Here is a 22,510-nt window from a genome sequence, read left to right as displayed (position 1 = left end):
CAGTTCTTTTTAATTGGGCCACAGTATGTGCAAACTATATATCTTAAATTATTGGGTAATTTAACAAATATAGCATACTTTTAGTAAAGGATAAGCTATTGAATTTTAGTTTTGATAATAATTATTGATGTAAAATTGACAGTGTAAAATAGTTCTAAAATTTGCAAACAATACATTTTGACACATTATCAGGAACTGTTGAACAAGTGAAGGAAATTCTTTAAAATATAACAACTTAAAACCAATTTGAAAGTATATGCTTTCCAAAACGAACATAATTTTGTAAGAAGTTGACTTGTTATAGGAAGAAGAGCATTAGGTCATTGTAGAATCAGTATTTAACTGTTGGAAATCATAACACACATACATACCAGTTGATGCTTAGCTGAATCCTCCTTCTTCCCCAGAGAGAGGAAATGACGGGACGTTATTCACATACAAAAATGGTTTCAAATTGTGTTTCTTCCTTAATTTAAAATAATAGTTTACAGACATATTATGCTATTTGAATTAGAAGAACATTAGCCACTTCTCAAAAATATTTTCTAACTTTATTGTAGGAAGAAGTTGTGGATGAGATTGAATTGGTGGACATGTCTGTGGAATAAAATCCCAGTGAATTAAATGCAAAAATTTAAGTAAATTATTTTTCAGTTATAACATTTCACATAAACAACTGTGTCCTGTAACTCTATGGAGAGCTGCTCTTGCTTTACAAATAAGAACATCATAAACAAGCGCATCTGAATTTGGGATTAGAAGGCTAGGATCATAGAAATTGTGCTTTTCTAAAGGAGATTTTACTCTAGCTCTTACATGAAAGATCTGTATCTAGCACCATGTTTTTGCTCAATTCTTCCCTCTGTTTTGAGTTCTTCCTGCTGCTTAAGTGTTGTCTGTTTAATACCCAAACCAGTACTGCCACCTTGTGATATTTTTGTTAATTTCATCTGACCATCCTTATTCCTTTCCTTGGGTACTTTTTTCTCTAATTTACTGGTTTAGTCTTCCTCACATCTGCACATGTTTGACCTCCCTATTTTGGTTAGAATCTCTTCTATGTTCCTTTGGTCTTTATCCCCATTAATATTCTCTACTGGATATTTCGTCAGTGCATTGGAAGATTAGAGTACTTGACTTGACACCTGTCCATGACAAGACTTAAATATTAAATCACATCTACCAAAAAGAAAGTAAAATTTAACTTCCATGTCTTCTGTTTCACATCCATAATTCTAGTGCCTACTTAGGTAAGGAGATTCAAAATTTGTTAGCTTGAGAGATTAGAATGAAATATAATTTCTCTAATTTATTATATTTGATCATCATTTTTAAAAAACACGTTTTCATGGTTTCTTTTGTATCTCTTTATTTTTGCAGCTTTTGTCATTCCTTCAGGGTTTATTTACTTTTTACCACGAGGGATATGAACTCGCCCAGGAATTTGCACCATATAAACAACAGCTGCAGTTCAACTTGCAGAATGTAAGACTATACCTGTTCTCACTGCCTCTCCTTAGTGAATAAGATGATCCCAGGGCAACTGAGTTATGACCAAATTGAACCTTGGAATCTTTTAAAAACTTATCTAAGTACAAAAAAAGCTCACTCATTTAGAAAAACCACTTAATAAATTTACTATTTTTTTTATAATTGCTGGTTGAAAGTATGCCAGGAAAGAGTAAATCTTATTAACTCTTTAGAGTTAGAAAAATATATACTGGCAAATTTCATAAAAATAAAAATATCTGAGGTGCAGAAACATTGGAAGCTTTTGCCTTTATCTAGTGTTTTCATTATTTTACTGGGTGACCTTAGGCAAGTTGTATTTCCTGAGAGGGCAGAATTTCTGTATTTGTGAAATGAACAGGTGGACTTTCACACTCTGTCCCTTTCCTCCCTGAAGTTGTACTATTACATAGCTGATATTTAGTGTTTTGTAAAAATAAATTTAAATGTGGGTTTGAAGCATTCATAATAACTGCTTTAAAGCTACAGGGAGAATTATTTACACACATCCTATCTATTTCTGTCAGGGTTTATTTTGTAAAGTTCTCCAATCAATCCTTTTAATATCTGATTGCATAGTTAGACAAATTCTGACTTATGTATGCTGAACACCAGTTACACTTCAAAAAAAAGTTAGCCAATCCATTTCTGCATTATCAAATATGACAACAAAATCTTAATTGTTGAGGATTTTGTATAAATTAAAAGTTATTTCTGAAACCCTGTCTAGTACTCTATAGCTAAAATAATTTGTGAAGGTTTCACTTAATTTTCTATAAAAAGCCTGCCTTTCACTCCATACCTGATTCTTGCCATTATGAAGATGTTCAGCAAATAGAAATATGGAGTTGGAGTGTCCCATGAGAAATATGTGATTGGATTTATTCCACCTGTGTTTCGAGTTTAGCTTTTTATTTAACCTAGATTTTCTAGCAGAATCGATTTCACATTCAATTCATTCCATTGTTTTTCAATATGGAATGCATTTGGGCTTTTTTAGTAAATATTAAAAGGGAAAATTATAAAATCCAAAGTATTTTATTATTTATTTCCATATTAAATGCAATTACAGTAAGATTCCTGGGATTTGAGAACAGGAGACGGGTAAAGTGTTAGAAAAAATTCTGATCCTTATGTTTAAAAGGGAAAAGCGGCAAATTAACTTACTTTGAGATTCAGATCTTTTAGTAGGGGCCATAACAAAATCTAAGAGTTGGGTGGTGATGATTTTTATTTTTCCAAATGAATATTGTTGAGATAATATGGCCTGAATACAAAATTGATTTTCATAGAGAAAAGCCTTATGCTTTCTATGTCTTCCCTTAAGTAAACATGCTATGATGTGAATAAGCTATTTCTTACAATAGAAGAAGTTAGAACTTGGAAACCTGTTCATTTTTATGAGTTAATTTATGCACTGACTTCTTGATAACTATATTAGGATTTCTGAAAAACAAGCTAAGTGATATGTCTTCAGAAAAGTGCTTGGAATAAAAGTGATGAACTTTTTTCTTGGTAAGTGCCACATATATCAAAAGTATGTGGATTTATTTTAACCCCCAAAAGAAATTGAGTCCCTGTGTATCTTCCTTTTTACCTTAGGTATTATGGCATATAGAACTCTATTTAGTATTGTGTATTTGTAAAACTATAAGTTGTCCCCTAGGTAATGTTAAGTGGGAAATTGGATGAAACACACACACACACACACACACACACACACACACACACGGAGATTCAAAGAGAAACATGCAGAAGGTCATTCAGCAAAGTTTCACTAAAGTAATTCAAAATTAGAGCCTAGGATTCAACGGAGAGGGTTGTGGATATGGTGAACAGTCCTGAAAGAATCGAGGTTATCCTTTGCACCATTTGCAGTTTTGAAACTTTAGGCTGGAGGTTCCTCAAAACTGACAGAAAACAATGAAGGAAATTGTTGTTTCTGTTTACTTAAGACAAGGAATAATTTTGAAAGTACGCGACAAGAGGTAGAGCGGTTGATGCAAAGGATGAAATCTGCCAGTCAAGATTACAGACCACCCAGCCAGTGGACGATGGAAGGCTACCTTTATGTCCAGGAGAAACGTGAGTTGCAAAGACAGAAGTTAATGTCTCTTATGATTAACATTCTGTTTCTGTGAGAAGTGAGTTGGTTAGTTTCTTTTCCTTCAAGTAGGAAGACTGAAATTCCTGACAGCTTTATCCTACTTAGTCTGCTCTGCCAACCACTGCCACCTAAGTGTGGAAGTTCTTCCCCTTTTCACCATCAGATTCTCTAAGTTGGTATGTTATTGAACTTGGAACTTACACTTTTCATGATGATATAGTAACACGAGTTCAGGTTTAGAATTTAATTGTGATATCTAATCTCAATTTAAAGTTTCATGGAGAATTAAAAATCAAAGCCTTTATCAGATGAATCATCTTGGTGACTTTGGTAATAGTTTTCCCCTTCAGCAGCATTATTTCATTTAATTCTGTGCTCTGACAGTTTTCAGGAGTAAAATTGGCAATTATGTAATGTCAAACTGGCACTCTTTACTTCCTGATGTTAGGAAATAAGCATCAGACCCAATAGAACACTACTATAATTGCCTCACACTAAGAAAGTTTTTCCTCACAAAAATTAATAAAAAGCCCTTCAAACTTGTATAACTAGGGTCCTTTCTTGTCATAAAGTGGAATGAGTGTGACTAAATTAACTCTCTATTTCAAACCAGAATGCCCTAAAGCACTCTCTTACTGTTTGAGCTAAAGGAACAGTTGTTTTTTATTTCCAGTGCATCATGGACCAGTGTCCTCGTAAAACACAAAATTATGTGCTTGTATTTTGCAGTAATCTCAAATTGCTCTGAAAGTTTTGAAATGCTTATTCTCACTTTCTGTACTTTTTCTCACATACTGGGACTCACAGACTACATGCAGTAGCACTGCTCCAAGTCTCCCTGTCCGTAGACAATACATCAATGTAGTTGTTTTGGTTAGAAGACATTATAGTTAAAGGGTTTGAGATGCGGAAGCTGTAGATGTTTGGTTGACTGTGAAAGTTTTTTGGACATGATGCAAAATGATCACTAAAATGCCAACATATTTTATATTTTACATGCCTAGGTGATGCTTATTTGTTCCTTAGCAATATGCAAGCGAATAACAGTTTGATCCAGTTATCTTGGCAAACATTTATTACTACATAGGTGGTAGAGGGCTGCTGGCTCAGGAGGTCCGGTTCCAGGACTTCCTCTCTCGTAACTATCTAAGTTTGACCAGTCTGCTGCTTTCAGATGTTAAAATGGTAAATCTGATTACCTGCCTATCTATTCTCTAATTAGAATATCATAAATAGGTTTTACCAAAATTTCTTGAAAAAGACCGATTCTTTGGTCATATATACAGTACATGGATTTGACTCAGGACTCTAAGGAAATGTTTGAATACTGAATAATTATTCCATATTTGAGAGCCTCACTGTGAGGGCACCTGGAGGGGAGCTCACATTTTGCTGAGTGGAAGAATTTGTGGATAATGAGGCCTGTTCAAACCTGCATCTGGTAGAGGAGGTGCCATCCTCTTGCCTGAAGAGTTTTTATTCATTTTAACTCAATAATACTTTATTTCTTGAGATTCCCCCCCTCATTGTTAACACAGTTGTTGAAAGCTTTGTGAGTATACAATATCTTGTTCTAAACAAAAAAACTTTGGATTACCTAGCAAAATTCTTGTGTACATAACCTTCAAATATGCCCTGTTCAATTGCTACTTGGTAGTTTATCCATTGGATGGTGCCGTGGTTTGCTTACCCATTCCCCAGCTGTTGGAATTTGGATCAAACTAAAAGCATAGTTCCTACCATACGACCCAGCAATCCCACTACTGGGCATATACCCTGAGAAAACCATAATTCAAAAAGAGTCATGTACCAAAATGTTCATTGCAGCTCTATTTACAATAGCCAGGACATGGAAGCAACCTAAGTGTCCATCAACAGATGAATGGATAAAGAAGATGTGGCACATATATACAATGGTATATTACTCAGCCATAAAAAGAAATGAAATTGAGTTATTTGTAGTGAGGTGGATGGACCTAGAGTTTGTCATACAAAGTGAAATAAGTCAGAAAGAGAAAAACAAATACCGTATGCTAACACATATATATGGAATCTAAGGGGAAAAAAAAAGGTCATGGAGAACCTAGGGGCAAGACAGGAATAAAGTCACAGACCTACTAGATAATGGACTTGAGGATACGGGGAGGGGGAAGGGTAAGCTGGGACAAAGTGAGAGAGTGGCATGGACATATATACACTACCAAACGTAAAATAGATAGCTAGTGGGAAGTAGCCGCATAGCACGGGGAGATCAGCTCAGTGCTTTATGACCACCTAGAGGGGTGGGATAGGGAGGGTGGGAGGCAGGGAGATGCAAGAGGGAAGAAATATGGGGACATATGTATGTGTATAACTGATTCACTTTGTTACAAAGCAGAAACTAACACACCATTGTAAAGCAATTATACTCCAATAAAGATGTTTTAAAAAATAAAAATAAAAGCATAGTTCCTTTAATAATTTCAGGGCTGGATGGGTGGACAAAATGCAGTGTTTTATGCACCTGTCTGATGTTGGTATCTTTTGTTCTAAGATACCTGACTTCTCCCCTGAGTCAGGCTGAACTGATCATAAAGTCCTTTGTGGCACTGACCTTTTTTCTGAGAGTTCCTGTCCCTCTAAATGATAACATCTACTCTTAGGCTACAAAACTCAGATAAATCTTCAACTCTAGTGTCTCTCTGTAGCCTGGGACCAAGTCTGTCCATTTATCTTGTCAATTAACTTTGAACCCACACCTTCTCTCATCTCCACAGTCTTGCAGTGACCTCCTAACTGTTCTCTTTTCACCTCCAGGCTTGTCCAGCTCAGTCCATTCTCAGAGAGCTTCCAGCAGCTCCCTGCAGTGCTTGCTTGGTTGTGCCTCTCCTGTGATGGCCCTGGCTGTGCATGGCATTCAAGGCTCTCACAGTTGGGCTCCTCTCTTTTTAGCATCCTCTCTTATGATGTTGTCTTCCTGCCCCCACGGCAGCTTCCATCTCCATTTTTCTCTATATCTACCTGTGTTATTTTTATAGCTTTAGCGAGGTAAACTTGGCATGCATCAAATTGCACATATTTAAAAAGTACAGTTTGATCAGTTTTGCCATATGTATGCACCTGTGAAGCCATCACCACAATCAACATAATGAACATATTCATCACCTTCAAAAGTGTTCTTATGCCCCAATATAATCCCTCCCTCTAATTCCCACTTACCATCCACCCCTCTTCCCCTTGCCTAGGGCTTTAAAAAGAAAAAATGAATGGATTTATATGCTGTTGGAATTATTTTTCTATAAGGGACAAGTATTCAAAGCCCCTTTCTACTTGGAATCTTTGAAAGCATTTATATTAAGAAAATCTGACCAGTTCACTAAGACATATTGATTGTACTCTTGCTGTCACTGAATAAGTCCTGTGGGGAACAGAAAATGAGATGAAGAATATGGCTTCAGGGTGTTTATTCTGTAATGGAAGGCACAAGATTAACTCACACAACTAGCAACCAGTGATCAATAGTAAATATCAGAGCTGTAAATTGAGTGATAAATGGAGATGGATGTAATGGGGTGGTAGCAGATTATTGCTGTTTAGACATAGCATTCCACTTTATCTGGATATGTGGTTTGTATGTTACCCACCTCTAGGCAAACATTAAATTACGTTCTAGTAGACTCCAGTTTAACCAGGAAGAGCATGGGGTCCAGAGTCAGACAGAACTATGTTGGAATTTTATGCTACCTGTTAACTGGGTGATTCTCGGTAGGCAACTTTCTGAGTTCAGTCTCCTCATTTATAAAAGAGGGATATTTATATCTGTCTCACAATAATATTGCAGGAATTAGAGATAGTGTATGTAAAATGTCTTTGTTATCAGTAGTGGTGCATAATAATACCACTGTGCTTCTAGGAGCCCTTACTATTCTGTGTAATTTATATTTGTCTCATTTAATTCTTAAGACAACTCCTGAAAAATATCATTCCTCTGAAAAGAACAACTCCAATCACATGTCCTATTGATGAAGAAAGTAGCACCATCTGCAGCTCTTAAGCTTTATTTTCTTTTATGTAAAATGTGCTTTATAATGTCTGACTTTAAAAGTTCCTAGATAAAATGTTGGCACTTAGTAGGTATTCAGTGAATGTTAATTCCCTCCCATTCCACAGACATCATCTCAGCAACCTCAGATGATCACTGGGTAAAATCTTGTTTTGTTTTGCAACTTTATAGCTATAATAAATTCTATTTACCCAGACTTTTTTTAGGGACTTCAGAATTGCTTGCCTAAGAACGTCTGCCCTGGTCTGGTGCCAGACAACTTTAAAGAAAGCAGCATGTGTGTGCAGCACACTTGAAGATTGAATGCATGAGGTTCTGAACTTAAGATGGAGGCAGGAAAAAACACCTTGGGTCTAAAATGTCATCAGAGTGTTGCAGCAGCTTTATTTAAAAATTATAGTTAATATTGCTTCATAAATCGCTTCCTAAGTAGTAAAGTCACTATAAGGATTTCTATCCAGCCACTTTCCACTAATCAGCTCTAAGCCTGTAAGTGTTTTACACCACATGTAACAGAGTTATCAACAAGTATCGTTAAGTATTATAGTGTGAAATGGTCCCAAAACAGAATTGAAGTTAATTGTAGTAATCCTTTGTGATTATCAAGTATATAGCTGCACCCCATAATTTTAAAATCTGGAGTGGTTAAAGCTAAACATGACACCAAGGGCACTATTATTATAGAAAAAAAATTCAAATGGCTCATGAAACACTTTTCTCAAGTGGTGCATCTTTACAATTCAGTTTCTTGCTTTTGGATATATGGTTGTAAAACCAAGCCAGCAATAACATTGTACATAATTGTTGCTAGAGAGATCCAGGTGTTAAGCCAAATGGGACCCTACATGAAGAAGCTATAGGAAACAAACTCCATTTTCAACCCTCTCAGCCCTCTACGGCATTTGGGTGCAGGATAATTGGCTTCCCTGGGGAAAAGCTGAAGGTTTTCTACCCGGGTCATGAAAAAATTGAACTTATGGTGCATCCCTGTGCCCTGGTGAAGCAGCATTAAACAGTTTTTAAGACTACTGGATGATTAAGTGGCACACTATGGGAAAGGGTTGCACACCACAGCAGGATTGTGTTTATGGGGAAAAAGAAAGTGAGCAGTTTACATATACAGCTTTTAATATAAATGGTAGAAATTATTTTCCTTTTAAAGAGTAATTTGAATTCACTTTTTTCAGATTAGTGTTAAGAGGAAATAGCTCTATGGTCAGTAAAGTCTTAGAGAAAGATGAGTGATTCATTCCTTCTTTCACTTAACAAATCTTTATTGAGGAACAACTGTATGTCTGGCCCTGTTCTAAGGATTAAGAATATACTAGTCAGCAGGACATCACTTGTTCCTGTTCTCATAGAGCCTTCGTGATGGAGACAGACAATAAATTGGGTGAATTAGTAAAATGTTAGTCATATCAGTGGTAAAGTGAAGAAATAAAGTTAAAACAAGAAAGAGACATAAGAAATATCAAGGTGAGGGTGTTGTGATGTTAGCTATCTCTACAGAAAAGGCCATTTTATAAAGGTGACATTTAGTAAAAGACCTGAAAGAAATGACATTGTCATGCAGCTATCTGAAGGAAAAGTAGTCCAGTTAAGTGCAAATGCTCTGGGGTAGAAATGCATTCACTGAGTGCTGAGATCAGCAAGGGGGCCAGTGTAGCTGGAGTAGAGTATATGAGGCAAAAGGCAGTGAGATCAATACTGAGGAGCCAGATCATGTGGGGCCTTTGGTTTTCATCTGGGGTAATGTGGGAAACGACTGGAGAGTTTTGAACAAAGGGGTGAAATGACCTGGCTAAATTTTTAGCAGGGTATTTCTGGCAGTTTCAAAAATAGAGGACAAAGATAGAAGTAAGGAGACCTGTTATAGTACCTCAGACTGTCATTTCTCATTCTTCCTACCTCTACGGGATGCAAGTATACCACTTCTACAGATGAGATAACTGAAGTTCAGATCTAAAGTAACTCTTGAGTTTACAGAGTGAGTGTCGGTACTGTAAATAAAGCCAAGTTGTTTGGCTGCAAGACACTCTACCCTACACCACTCTTGCTCCAGACTAGCCTTTCTCACTCACAGTAAGCATTCCCAACTTGCATGGTCTATGGAAATACTCACTTGTGTTTCATAGCATCGAAAACTGTACAAACTTAGATACAGATCATTTATTAACAATCTGTAATGTTTGTTTCCTTACACTAGGACCGCTTGGTTTTACATGGATTAAACACTATTGTACATATGATAAGGGAAGTAAAACATTTACAATGAGTGTTTCAGAAATGAAATCCAGTGGGAAAATGGTGAGTTGTTTTTGTTTTTTAATTGAACTTGTTATTTAAGTAATGGAAGCAAAACAAACAAAAATCATGTGTGCTTATTTTTCTAATAAACGTGCTCACAATTTTTAAAAATTGAAAAGTCAAAAATTTTTCTCTCGCTTTAGTGACCTTGAAGACTTATAAAGAGTGGCCAGGATTTTTGTTTTTTTTGGCCATGGAATGTTTATAAGCAGTTATATTAAATGTAGGGACACCTTGGTAGGTGTCATCTCCTATCCCTGGCAGCAGAGTTGTTTGCGTTGTTGGTTGGCCAGCAGCTCATAGAGACTGTCAGTGGCTGGTCCAGGCTCACTGCGTCTGCATCTTTCTTCCAGGTGGTCTCTTGTGGGAGCCCGGGTTTGCCCCTGCATGCCACTTCCTTTTCTGCACTGTGTACTACTTACTGAAACGCTGGCCAACAAAGTTTCTCAGAAGAAATCAATCAATGCTTATTTACCCCTAAAGTAAATCAGTCACTGAATGTCTCGCATGGGTAGTGAACAGTACAGAACAAAGTGTACCTTATATGCGGAAGTGCTACAGAATACAACGCCTTTATTGCATGTAGTGTACACTCTTTTTGTGAGTTAAGATATGAATATGGCAAACAATTGGACCTGTGAATTAAATAATTGAGCCGTCATCTAAGAATCCTAGAGCTGGGAGTTATCCTAAAGATTATTTAGGCTAGCCTCATTTTACCTGATTAAAAAATAAAGACAATAGAAAGTAAGTGACTTACTCAGCTAATTTGTGGTATAGATCATGGCAGAGGTAAATGTTGATCTAACTTAGACACATACTCAAATACATCAGCTGAAACTTATTGTGCTTGGGCATTCATTAGAGTCTAATAATTCAAAGTAAGAGACATAAAATAAAGGAGAACATACCAGAGAAAAAGAAACCTTAGATGGCTACTCTCACAAGAAGTTATTAAATGCTATAATCATGCCTAGTTTCTACTCTAAAAGTTTCATAAGAAAAGATACTGCCCAAAAGTCAGTTTATGTGACAGTCAGTGAGCTAATAATAAATAGACCAAGCCAGAGTTCTATTAATAAAAGAGATTTGCAACCAGAGACAATAGAATTAACCAGGCATTAGGTAAATATTCCCCTTAAAATTGACTGGCATTTCAGGTATAGAAGAGAATTATGAATTGAGCCTATGTTGGATCCTGTCAAAAGAGGTTTAGTTTAGTTTTAGCAGCAGACTACTAGTCAGTTACCAGCAGGGGAATCACGTGGTGTGCATGATAGTAATAGCATTATAGCAAGTATCTACTAGAACTTTATTATTTTGGTAGCTCTCTTGAGGTTTTGAGCCAGCTATCATTTAATACTCTACGGCTCCAATACAAACACACACACACACATATTATAGTATAATTTAACTTTATAAGTAAATATGTTGAAGGGTACTAGACAGGCATGTCACAGAATTCTTTGAATAAAACATGTATATGTGATTAATTTATTAATAAATGGTTTGGTGTATTACAGTTGGGCAGTTAACATTAGGCAGAAGTCTTTGTATTTATAGAAACAGGATGTGATTATGATCTTTATACATAAACTGTACTCTAAGTTGTCATTTTAATATGGAAACTTTAGGTGGTGTATTTAATATATTTCAGTTCACCTTGTCATCATGTCAGTAATGTGCTCCACTTCTTGTTTCAGAATGGCCTCGTTACTAGCTCACCAGAAATGTTTAAATTAAAATCCTGTATCCGACGAAAGACAGATTCAATTGATAAACGATTCTGCTTTGACATAGAAGTAGTCGAAAGGTTTGAACTTTTCACTTTACATTTTTTAATAATCTAAATTATTTGTTTCTATGTATAGATGTAAATATGAAACAGCATAAAGTGCTTGTTTTTCAGTCTCTTTTTTAAAGACAATATATGTTTATTTCATTCTTTCACTTGTTTATTCAACAAATAAGTATTGCATGATGCTTTCAAAAAAATAAATCAGACACAGAGTGCTACCAAAGGGTAATATCACTCAGAGAAGAATCTGGAAAATCAATAAAGATGACTGCCTTAGGGGAAAGTGCATATTGTGGACCGAGGTCCCCATCAAAATGAAGAAACCTGACGGCATTGTTCATGGCTCCTGGGTCAGCCTTTTTGTATGGTTTTGAAATCTAGTGGTCTTGTTCCCAAGGAATAATAAGACACAACTGCAAATTCCATAAGCTTCCTTTAGCCAGTGAAAATCAGTGCCTACCATGTACACAACACTGTTCTGGGCATTCTTAGCCACAGAATATTGGGAGAGACATAAAGGTTGTGCATTCAAGCTTATCATGTAGTGGCATTATTTAGCTCTGTTCCTTTATTGTTTCAATACAAGTAGAATAGAAACAAAATAAGGAGGATTATGTTTCTTGATCTGTGTTGCATTCCATAATCTATTTTTCTTCCCCTGCATTACCACTATGCTTTTCTGAATATCTCTACCTTTGTGTGTGTGTGTGTGTGTGTGTGTGTGTGTGTATACACTGTATATATACTCTGACATACTATATACACTGTTATATACTATAGCTTACGTACGATAGCTTGTTAACTGTTTAGTAGGGCATGGCCTTGTTCTTATGCTTGTTTAAAATAGTGTTAGCTATTTTGGCCCTGTGTTCTTATGCTCTATAGATCTGCTTATTAACTTACCCTTTCTCTCCAAAACATCCTTTGGGATTTTTGACTGGAGTTCCATTAAAGTTATTAAATTTCAATAAATTAATCAATGGTGAGTTGAACTCTCCCAAGGATTTTACATATCTTTTACATATATATTTTTTTCAGATTTGTTTTCGGGTATATTCTTTTTATTTAAATTTTGAATAAAGTTCTTTAGTAGAAACTCTTTTTTTGTTTTATGGTTAAGATTGCCATAGAGAAAGGCTATTAATTTTTTTTTATATATCAATCTATATCCAGTACAGTTGTTGAACTCTTGGTTTTAATAGTTTTGTGGTAGGAACTTCTGGTTTTTCTATGTAGATAAATACCAACATGTTAGTGGTTTCTCTTTTCTTTTTTCCGACACTTTCTAGATATATCCTTGGAGCACACTGTTAAACTCTGTGCTTTAGTTGTTTCATCTGTAAAACAAGGATAATCAGTACCCACATCAAAGGGTTGTTGTGAGGAATAAATGAGATAATAAAGGAGACATACTTATAACACAGTGCTTGGCGCATAATAAACAGCCAACAAGTATTGATTGTTGTTATTATTTGTGTTTTACACTGGCTTAAATTCTCTAAGATAAAATTACCTTGATCTTTATAATACATTTTCCCTTTTCCTATCAGTCTAATGAGCTGTTTTCCTGTTTACTTAGAGATATATGCCTTTATCACAGTTTTAACTCACTCCAGGCTTTTAACCACAAAATATTTAAATGAAATTTCCTTCTTCATGTACCTTTTCACAGAACCCTCTAGTTTTCTTTTTATCTTATGGACAGCCTCCACAATTAATTAGATTAATTTTACTTTTTTCTGAATTTTCTATTTTTCTTTCTCTTATATTGGTTTCCTTCCTCCCTTTGCTTGCTCGTTTCTTGAAGCACATCCTCAAGTTGCTATCTCAGAATGGGTGCATGGGAGAGAGTTGTTTTTATACATATTAATTGTAATATTGTGATCATTGTATATGTAAACACTTTGGTTTTAGTGTCTTCTTAATAATTGACTAGTTATAGTATAAGGCTTTCCATATTGCTATATACTCATTGTAATTATTTTTAGTGACTAGTTGTACCACGTTGGGTCATAATCTTAATCATTCTCATACTGTGGAATGTTTCGGTGCTTTTGAACTTCTGTGAATGTAGCTTTTCATCCTTTTTGGTCATTTCAGGGGAAATAGTATGAGCCTAAGCTCCTTCAGATAGTTTTATACCTAAAACACTTATTGATTTCATTTTTAAAATTCCTTCTTTTTTCTTCTCTTTCCTATCTTCTTTTCTCTCTTCATTTCTTTTTTCTCTTTCCTGCTTTTTCTTCAAATTTTACTTTTAAAGTTAGCTAAGAATTTTAAAAAAATAATTAATGTGTAAAGGCATAAAAGTAGTAAATTGAATATATAAAATATTTTTTAATAGGCATGGAATCATCACATTGCAAGCCTTTTCAGAAGCTAATCGGAAACTCTGGCTTGAAGCCATGGATGGGAAGGAACCGGTAGGGATATGACATATTCTGTAATTTAGATTTTATTGCTCTAATAATTGCAAAGTACATCTGAAAAAAATTTTGTATGTCTATAGTGTATTTGAAAATATTAAAATAGCAAATAGAGGAGTAGAGACTCTTACTGTTTTCCTGGTGTTGCGTCACTGGCACATAACACCAACTTCTTAATTCATTTCCCCAGGGGACTTCCAGGACTAATTTAAAACCCTAAAATTACTTTTAAAAAATTACTTATTATCATTAATTTGGCTACATTGATTAGATTATTTTATTTAGTTAATAATTCTTGAGTGCCCACTCTGCAAGGCCTGTGCTAGGCTTTATGATCAACATGATGAACACGATTCAGGGAAAGAACTAATCCTGGTCCTAGACAATTGTTTAAAAGTCTCCTTTGCTAAAACTGTTTGTGGCTTGACATTTTCCCTCTATCCAGATCCCCATTTTTATAATAGTTATTTTTGATGTTGACATAATTTACTTAAAATTATCAGGGAGGCTTATATAAAAAAGGGAATAAATCATTGATGACTTTTGTGAAGAACACTGCAATAAATGATTAGAGGGATGAGCACACAGAGCAAATAGGATGCATCAGCCTGTCCCTTGAAAACTATCTTTTAAATGGCGGAGAACCTGTGACCATTCTTCTGAAAAGTACCTATGCAACAACACAGCTACACAAAGTGTGGTCCCCAGACTGAGTCCATCCTACAAACCGTTACCAGGCTACAATAAGATGAGTGCAGAGATTATGATTAAGCATCTGGAAAATTTTATAGCAATGAGAAGTCATTTTACATCTGTTGAATTTAATAATAAAAAATTTGGACTCTGCATCTATTCTTTATTATGTGTATTACCTTTAAATTTTATTGTAATTTATAAAAATGTCAGTCAGTGACAGATTAAAAATTAAAAACAAAGGAAATTGGTTCTTTACCACTAACAGTTGAGGGGCAAGCCCTGACCTAGAAGAAATTTAGAAGACAGTGTGATAGCTCAACAAGTACAAGTTAGGATTGTACACACTGAGAAAAAAACACTAAGCAGATAATTTAAGGAAGGAACAATCAGGTGAAATCCATCATGAGATACTTCCTGAAGAAGGGAAATTATGCATCATGTTGGAGAATAGAATAAGATGCTTAGATCAGAGGGAAAGAGGTAAAACTTTGCCCAGGGCAGGACAGCCGGGGATGGAAAGGAGTGGGAGGCAAGATTGGAAGTCAGGCTGGGGAGATGGCATTGTGGACACAGTAGTTGTAAGACCTTGAAATCAAGACACTCCCTTTGTGTATCAATGTACCAATATCACCCTGGTAATCTTCTCTGCTGGGTCATTAATTGCAAGTAACTGACTGACTTCCTTTGTTTTTTAGATTTATACTCTGCCTGCGATTATTAGCAAGAAAGAAGAAAGTAAGTCATTCTAATAATTATTTCAAATGTTATCACATAGATTTTTTTTTAGTTGAAGTACCATATTAGTTTCAGGTGTACAACATAGTAATTTAATCTTTGTATACACTGTGAAGTGATTACTGCAATAAGTCTAGTACCATCTGTCACCATACGATTGTCCCCCTTCATCCATTTCACCCACCCTCCAACCCCCTTCCCTTCTGATAACCATGAATCTGTTCTCTATATCTGAGTTTGGTTTCATTTTCTTTGTTTGTTTTGTATATTCCACATATAAGTAAAATCATATGGTATTTGTCTTTCTCTGACTTACTTCACTTAGCATAATGCCTTTGAGGTCCCTCCATGTTCTTGCAAATGGCAAAGTTTCCTTTTTTGCAGCTGAGTAGTTGTCCATTGCGTATATATCGCATGTCTTCTTTATCCAGTCCTCCACCAATGGAAATTTAGGTTATATCCATATCTTGGGTATTGTAAATAATGCTGCAATGAACATAGCAGTGTATATATCTTTTTGAATTAGTGTTTTCATTTTCTTTGGATAAATACCCAGAAGTAGAATAGCTAGATCATATGGTAGCTCTGTTCTTAAACTTTGAAGTACCTTTGTACTATTTTCCATAGTGGCTGCACCAATATACTTTCCCACCAATAGTGTACAGAGTTCCTCTTCTCTCCACATCCTCTACAAAACTTGTTATTTCTTGTCTTTTTGATGATAGCCATTATAGCAGGTGGGAGGTGATATTTCATTGTGGTTTTCATTTGTATTTCTCTGATGATTAGTGGTGTTGAACATCTTTTCATGTGCCTGTGGGCCGTCTGTATGTGTTTTGGAAAAAATATCTACATAGATCCTCTGCCCATTTTTTAATCAAATTGTTTTTCGCTATTGAGTTGTTTGAATTCTTTATATATTTTGGATATTAACTCCTTATCATATATGATTTGCAAATATTTTCTCCCATTCAGTAGGTCACCACTACATTTTGCTGATGGTTTCCTTTGCTGTGCAGAAGCTTTTCTGTTTGATGTAGTCCCACTTGTTTATTTTTACTTTTGTTGCCTTTGCTTTTGGGGTCAGATTCAAAAATTCCATGCCAACACTGATATCAAGGAGCTCATTGCCTATGTTTTCTTCTAAAAGTTTTATGGATTCAGGACTATTTTAAGTTTTAATCCATTTTGAGTTGACTTTTGTGTGTGGAATAAGATAGTGGTCTAGATTCATTTCTTTGCATGTGTCTGTCCAGTTTTCCCAGCACCATTTATTGAAGAGACTATCTTTTTCCCACTGTATATTCTTTACTCCTTTGTCATAAATTATTTATTTATATATATATATATATATATATATATATATATATATATATATATATGGGTTTACTTCTGGGCCCTCTACTCTGTTCCATTGATTTATGCATCTGTTTTTATGCCAATACCATACTGTATTGATTACTATAACTTTATAGTTTAGTTTGCAATCAGGGAGTTTGATACCTTCACTTTTTTTTTTTTTTTCTTTGACTTTTTTTTTTTTGGTTTGTTTTTCTCATGATTCTTTTGTCTATTCAGGGTCTTTCATGGTTCCATACAGTTTTAGAATTATTAATTCTACTTCTGTGATAAATGATAGGGATTGCATTGAATCCGCAGATTGCCTTGGGTAGTATGGTCATTTTAATGATACTCATTTTTCCAGTTCATAAGCATGGTATACCTTTCCATTTGTTTGTGTCATCTTAAATTTCTTTCATCAGTGTCTTAGAGTTTTCAATGTACATCTTTCACCTCCTTGGTTAAATTTATTACTGGATATTTTACCCTTTTTGATGCAGTTGTAAATGGGATTGTTTTCCTAGTTACCTTTTCTGATATTTTGTAATTAGTGTATAAAAAGGCAACAGATTTCTGTATATTGATTTTGTATCCTGAAACTTTACTGAATTCATTTATTAGTTCTAAGAGGTTTTTTTGGTGGAGTCTATAGTTTGTTTTCTCTATACAGTATCATGCCATCTGCAAATAGTGACATTTTTTCTTCTTCCTTTCCAATTGGGATTCCTTTTTTTTTAGCCTAATTTCTGTGTCTAGGACTTCAAATATTATGTTGAACAAAAGTAGTGAGAGTTGACATCCTTCTATAGTTCCTAATCTTAAAGGAAAAGCTTTCATCTTTTCACTATTGAATATGATATTGCCTGTGGACTTGTCATATATGGCCTTTATTATGTCAATGTATGTTCCCTCTATACCCGCTGTGTTGAGAGTTTTCATCATAATTGGAAGTTGAATTTTGTCAAATGCTTTCTCTGCATCTATGGAAAAGATCATATGATTTTTATTCTTCATTTTGTAAATGTATGTATCATGTTTATTGATTTGTGGATGTTGAACTAGCCTTGCATCCTTGGAATAAGTCTCACTTGATCATGTTGTATGATTCTTTTTATATATTGTTTAATTCAGTTTGCTGATATTTTGTTGAAGATTTTTACATCTATTTTCATCAGGGGTATTGGTTTTCTTTTTTGTGGTGCCCTTGTCTGATTTTGGTATCAGAATAATGCTGGCCACATAAAATGAGTTTGGAAATGTTCCCTCTTCTTCAATTTTTGGATGAGTTTGAGAAGGATAGGTATTGAATCTTTGGATGTTTGATAGAATCCATGGGTGACACTCTCCCTGTACTTTTGTTTGTTGGGATTTTTTTGCAATCTCTTTACTAATAATCAGTCTATTCAGATGTTTTATTTCTTTATAATTAAGTCTTGGAAGATGATATGTTTCTGTATTCTAGGTTATCCAATTTGTTGGCATATAATTGTTCTTAGTAGTCTCTCATGATCCTTTGTATTTCTCTGGTATCGGTTGTAATTTCTCCTCTTTCATTTTCGACTACTTATTTGAGCCCTCTCTCTTTTATTCATGGTTAGTCTAGCTAAAGATTTGTCCATTTTGTTTATCTTTTCAAAGAACTACCTCTTGGTTTCATTGATTTTTTTAAAATATTTTTTTAGTCTCTGTTTTATTTATTTTCACACTGATCTTTATTATTTCCTTCCTTCTACTACCTTTGGACTTCATCCTTCTTTTTCTACGTACTTTAGGTTTAAAGTTAGATTGTTTGAGATTTGTCTTTTTTCTTTAGGTAGGCCTGTATTGCTATAAACTTCCCTCTTACAAAGGCTTTTGCTTTGTCCCGTAGATTTTGGAATGTTGTATTTCCATTTTCATTGTTCATATTATTTATTGATTTCCCCTCGGATTTCTTATAACCCATTGGTTGTTCAGTAGCATGTTATTTAATCTCCACGTATTTGTGATTTTTCCAGTTTTCTTCTTGTAGGTCTAGTCTCATACCATTGTGGTTGTAAAAGATGTTTTATATGATTTCAGTCTTCTTAAATTTATTGAGATTTGTTTTGTGGCATAAAATGTAATCTATCCTGGAGAATGTTCCATGTGCACTTGAGAAGAATGTGTACTCTGCTGCTTTCGGATGGTATGTTCTATATGTGTCTATTAAGTATATCTGGTCTAATATGCTGTTTAAGGCCATTGTTTCCTTATTTTCTGTCTGGATGATCTGTCCATTAATGGAAGTAGGGTGTTAAAGTCCCCTACTATTATTGTATTGCTGTCAGGTTCTCCCCTTAGGTCTGGTAATATCTGCTTTCTATATTAAGGTACTCCTATGTTGTTTCATATATATTTTAAAATGTTATAACCTCTTCTTGGATTGACTCCTTTATCATTCTGTAATGCCCTTCTTTGTCTTTTATTACAGTCTTTGTTTTAAAGTCTGTTTTGTCTGATATAAGTATAGCTACACCAGTTTTTCTTTTGTTTTTGTTTTGTTTCCTTTTCTTTTTTCATCCCTTCACTTTCAGCCTGCTTGTGTCCTTAGATCTGAACTGAATCTCTTGTAGGCAACATATAATTGTGTCTTGTTCTTTAATCCATTCAGCCACTCTATGGCTTTTGATTGGAGAATTTTGTCCATTTAAATTTAAAGTAGTTATTAACAAGTATGTACTTATTGCCATTTTGCAACTTGTTTCCTGGCTGTTTTTATAGTTCTTCTCTGTTCCTTTCTTTTCTTGCTCTCTTCCTTTGTGGTTTGATGACTTTCTTTCATGTTGTCTGTAGATTTCTTTCTCATTATCTTTAGTGTATCTACTATAAGTTTTTGGTTTGTGGTTTCCATGAGCTTCATATATAGAAAAACTACGTGTGTGTGTGTGTGTGTGTGTGTGTGTGTGTGTGTGTGTGTAGTACTCTGTTATAAGCTGATAGCAACTTAAGTTTGGACACATTCTAAAAACTGTACATTTTTACTTCTCCCACCCTCATTTTATGTTTTTGATGTTATATTTACATCTTGTTTTTGTATCCCTTAATTATTGTAGTTACAGTTAACTTTACTACTTTTGTCTTTTAACCTTTATACTAGCTTTATAAATGGTTAATCCACTAACTTTACTATATATTTGCCTTTACCAATGAGATTTTGACTTTTCTATGTTTTCTTGTTACTATTTAATACCCTTATTTTTCGTCTTGAAGAAGTCCCTTTAACATTCTTATAAGGCAGATTTAGTGTTGATGATCTCCTTTAGCTTTTGCTTCTATAGAAAACTCTTTATCTCTCCTTCAGTTCTGAATGATAACCTTGCCTGTAGAATATTTTTGGTTGAAAGTTTTTTCTTTTCAACACTTTGAATATATTGTGCCATTCCCTTCTGGACTTTAAATTTTTTGCTGAATGATCAGATGTTAATCTTATGGAGCTTCCTTTATATGTAACAAGTTGTTTTTCTCTCGCTTCTTTTATGATTCTCTCCTTGTATTTAACTTTTGACATTTTAATTGTAATGTGCTTGTTTTGGATCTCTTTGGGTTCATCTTATTTGGAATTCTCTGTGCTTCCTTGACTTCAATGTCTGTTTCTTTCCCCCAGTTAGGGATGTTTTTAGCCATTATTTTGTCAAATAAATTTTCTTCCCCTTTTTGTATCTATTCTTCTTCTGGGGCCCCTACAATGAGAATGTTATTCCTCTTGATGTTGCACCATAGGTCTCTTAAGTAATCTTATTTTTTTTTTCCTTCTGATCTGCTAGGATGAATTCCACTGTCCTGTCTTCTAGTTTGCTGATCCTTTCTGCTTCATCTAATCTGCTATTGAAACCCTCTAGTGTATTTTTCTTTTCAGTTATAGTATTCTTCAGCTCCATGATTTATTTTTGGTACTTTTATTTTCTAACTCTTTGCAGAAGTTCTCATTGTGTTCATCTTTTCTTCCAAGAGGTCAGTGAGCATCTCTATGTCCATTACTTTAAACTCTTTAGCAGGTGAATTACCTCCATTTCAGCAAGGGTTTTTTTCCTGGATTTTTATCTTTTCTTTTGTTTGGGACATATTCCTCTGTTTCTCATTTTGCTTATCTCTCTGTGTTTGTTTCTACATATTAGGCAATACAGTTACCTCTCCCAGTCTTGAAGGAGTGGCCCTGTGTAGGAGATGAACCTGATTTTTCAACCCTGCCCTAACTGTTTGTTGTCTCTGGAACATTTGTAATTATCTAAGCAGTTTAATTTTTTTTCTTGATAAGTCCCAGAGGTTGTGCCAAGACCTGTCAGTGTTCCAAAGGGAGGGATCTAATTCCACACCTAGTTTCAGGCTGTTTGGAATGAAGACCCTCAGGTAGCAGCTTTTAAAGAACACATATATATATATAGTATTGTGTGACCATGGCTGTAACTCCCTACTGGCCTCAAGACCAGGTGATTTGGAGGTGTCCCCTTGGTGACAGTTGCAAAAGACAGGGCTCCAAATGAGTGCATAAACTCCTCTCTGGGAGGTACAGTTGATCTGTCATGAGGCCAAGGGATAGTGCAAAGGTGGCATCCCCCAGTCTATATTCCCCCAGAGCTCCTCCATAGCTTCTAGATGTGTGGTAAACTTGAAGCCTTCCCCTCAGGCTTAAGCTCTGGGACAAGTAAATAGGGCTTTTTCACAGGAAGTCTGGGGGTGTGTTTCAGTATGTTGTCAGTATCTTAGGGGTGGTTCCGTACCATGAACTGTCTCCTCAATTATTTCAGAGCCATAAGGCCCAGAAATGCAAGCCTCCCTGGACACCATAGCCAGGTGCTCAAGGGCTCTCTCGTACGTGGAATGCATGTGCCTGCTGGCTTCAGTGGGCCACAGGAGAGCCTGGGGTGGGACTGCTGGCTGCAGTGGTGCTGCAGAAGCACATGATGGTCACAGTGAGGCTGATCTTGGGTGGCCTCAACCTGCAGTGGCTTGAAGCAGAATTTCGGTTGCCCCACCAGAGATTGAAGTCAGGCCATGGCAGTGAGAGTGCTGAATCCTAGCCACTAGACCATGATGAGGGACAGTGGCCAGTGACAAAGCCCCTGGCCTTGAATTCCCACAAAGAAACAGAAAGTAGTGAAACAAGTAAAGTGTTTATTAGGAGGCAGAAAGGTACATGTGAATAGACTCAGGCAGACTCAGAGAGAGTCGCACCCTCTTGGTAGTTTGAATCACTTATATGGGGAATTTCTTCCGGCCAATCATCTTGTTTTGCCTGGCTCTGAATCTGTATTTGGTTTATCTCAAGGTCCTCCCATGTATGCACGCACATCTCTTAGCCAAGATGGATTCTAGCAAAGAAGCCTATGGGTAGGTTGACATCACTTATTATGGAGTGACACCAGCACCTCTGTCCCAGGAGAAAGTCCCAAAGACCTCTATAGACCCTTTAATCTTAGCTAATGAATCTCCTTCATGTATGGTCTAGGAGCTTTTCAAACTTGGTTTTGCATTGGGTCCTGAGTTGAATGAGTCTGCACGTGAGCCCTTTAAGAGCAAACTTTTCTGTC

At 35.5% G+C, this 22,510-nt stretch overlaps 1 protein-coding gene across 6 annotated transcripts in view; it reads left to right on the top strand.

Annotated features, from left to right (window-relative positions):
• Nucleotides 1-22,510, top strand: part of ARHGAP42 (Rho GTPase activating protein 42) — a 330,059-nt gene that overhangs the window by 214,757 nt on the left and 92,792 nt on the right. For all 6 annotated transcript variants that reach the window (XM_029209704.1, XM_029209702.1, XM_029209703.1 and 3 more), the window contains exons 7-12: nucleotides 1,381-1,485; nucleotides 3,465-3,594; nucleotides 9,865-9,965; nucleotides 11,669-11,778; nucleotides 14,108-14,186; nucleotides 15,581-15,620. In XM_029209704.1, the coding sequence (XP_029065537.1) occupies nucleotides 1,381-1,485; nucleotides 3,465-3,594; nucleotides 9,865-9,965; nucleotides 11,669-11,778; nucleotides 14,108-14,186; nucleotides 15,581-15,620 (565 nt within the window). The remainder of the gene's footprint in view (nucleotides 1-1,380; nucleotides 1,486-3,464; nucleotides 3,595-9,864; nucleotides 9,966-11,668; nucleotides 11,779-14,107; nucleotides 14,187-15,580; nucleotides 15,621-22,510) is intronic.

This window comes from Monodon monoceros, unplaced genomic scaffold (assembly GCF_005190385.1).
Source record: "Monodon monoceros isolate NGI ecotype Baffin Bay Population unplaced genomic scaffold, NGI_Narwhal_1 Super_Scaffold_7, whole genome shotgun sequence".
Classification (NCBI taxonomy): domain Eukaryota; kingdom Metazoa; phylum Chordata; class Mammalia; order Artiodactyla; family Monodontidae; genus Monodon; species Monodon monoceros.
Note: the sequence above shows the minus strand (reverse complement) of the source record. Positions and strands in the feature narration are given on the sequence as shown.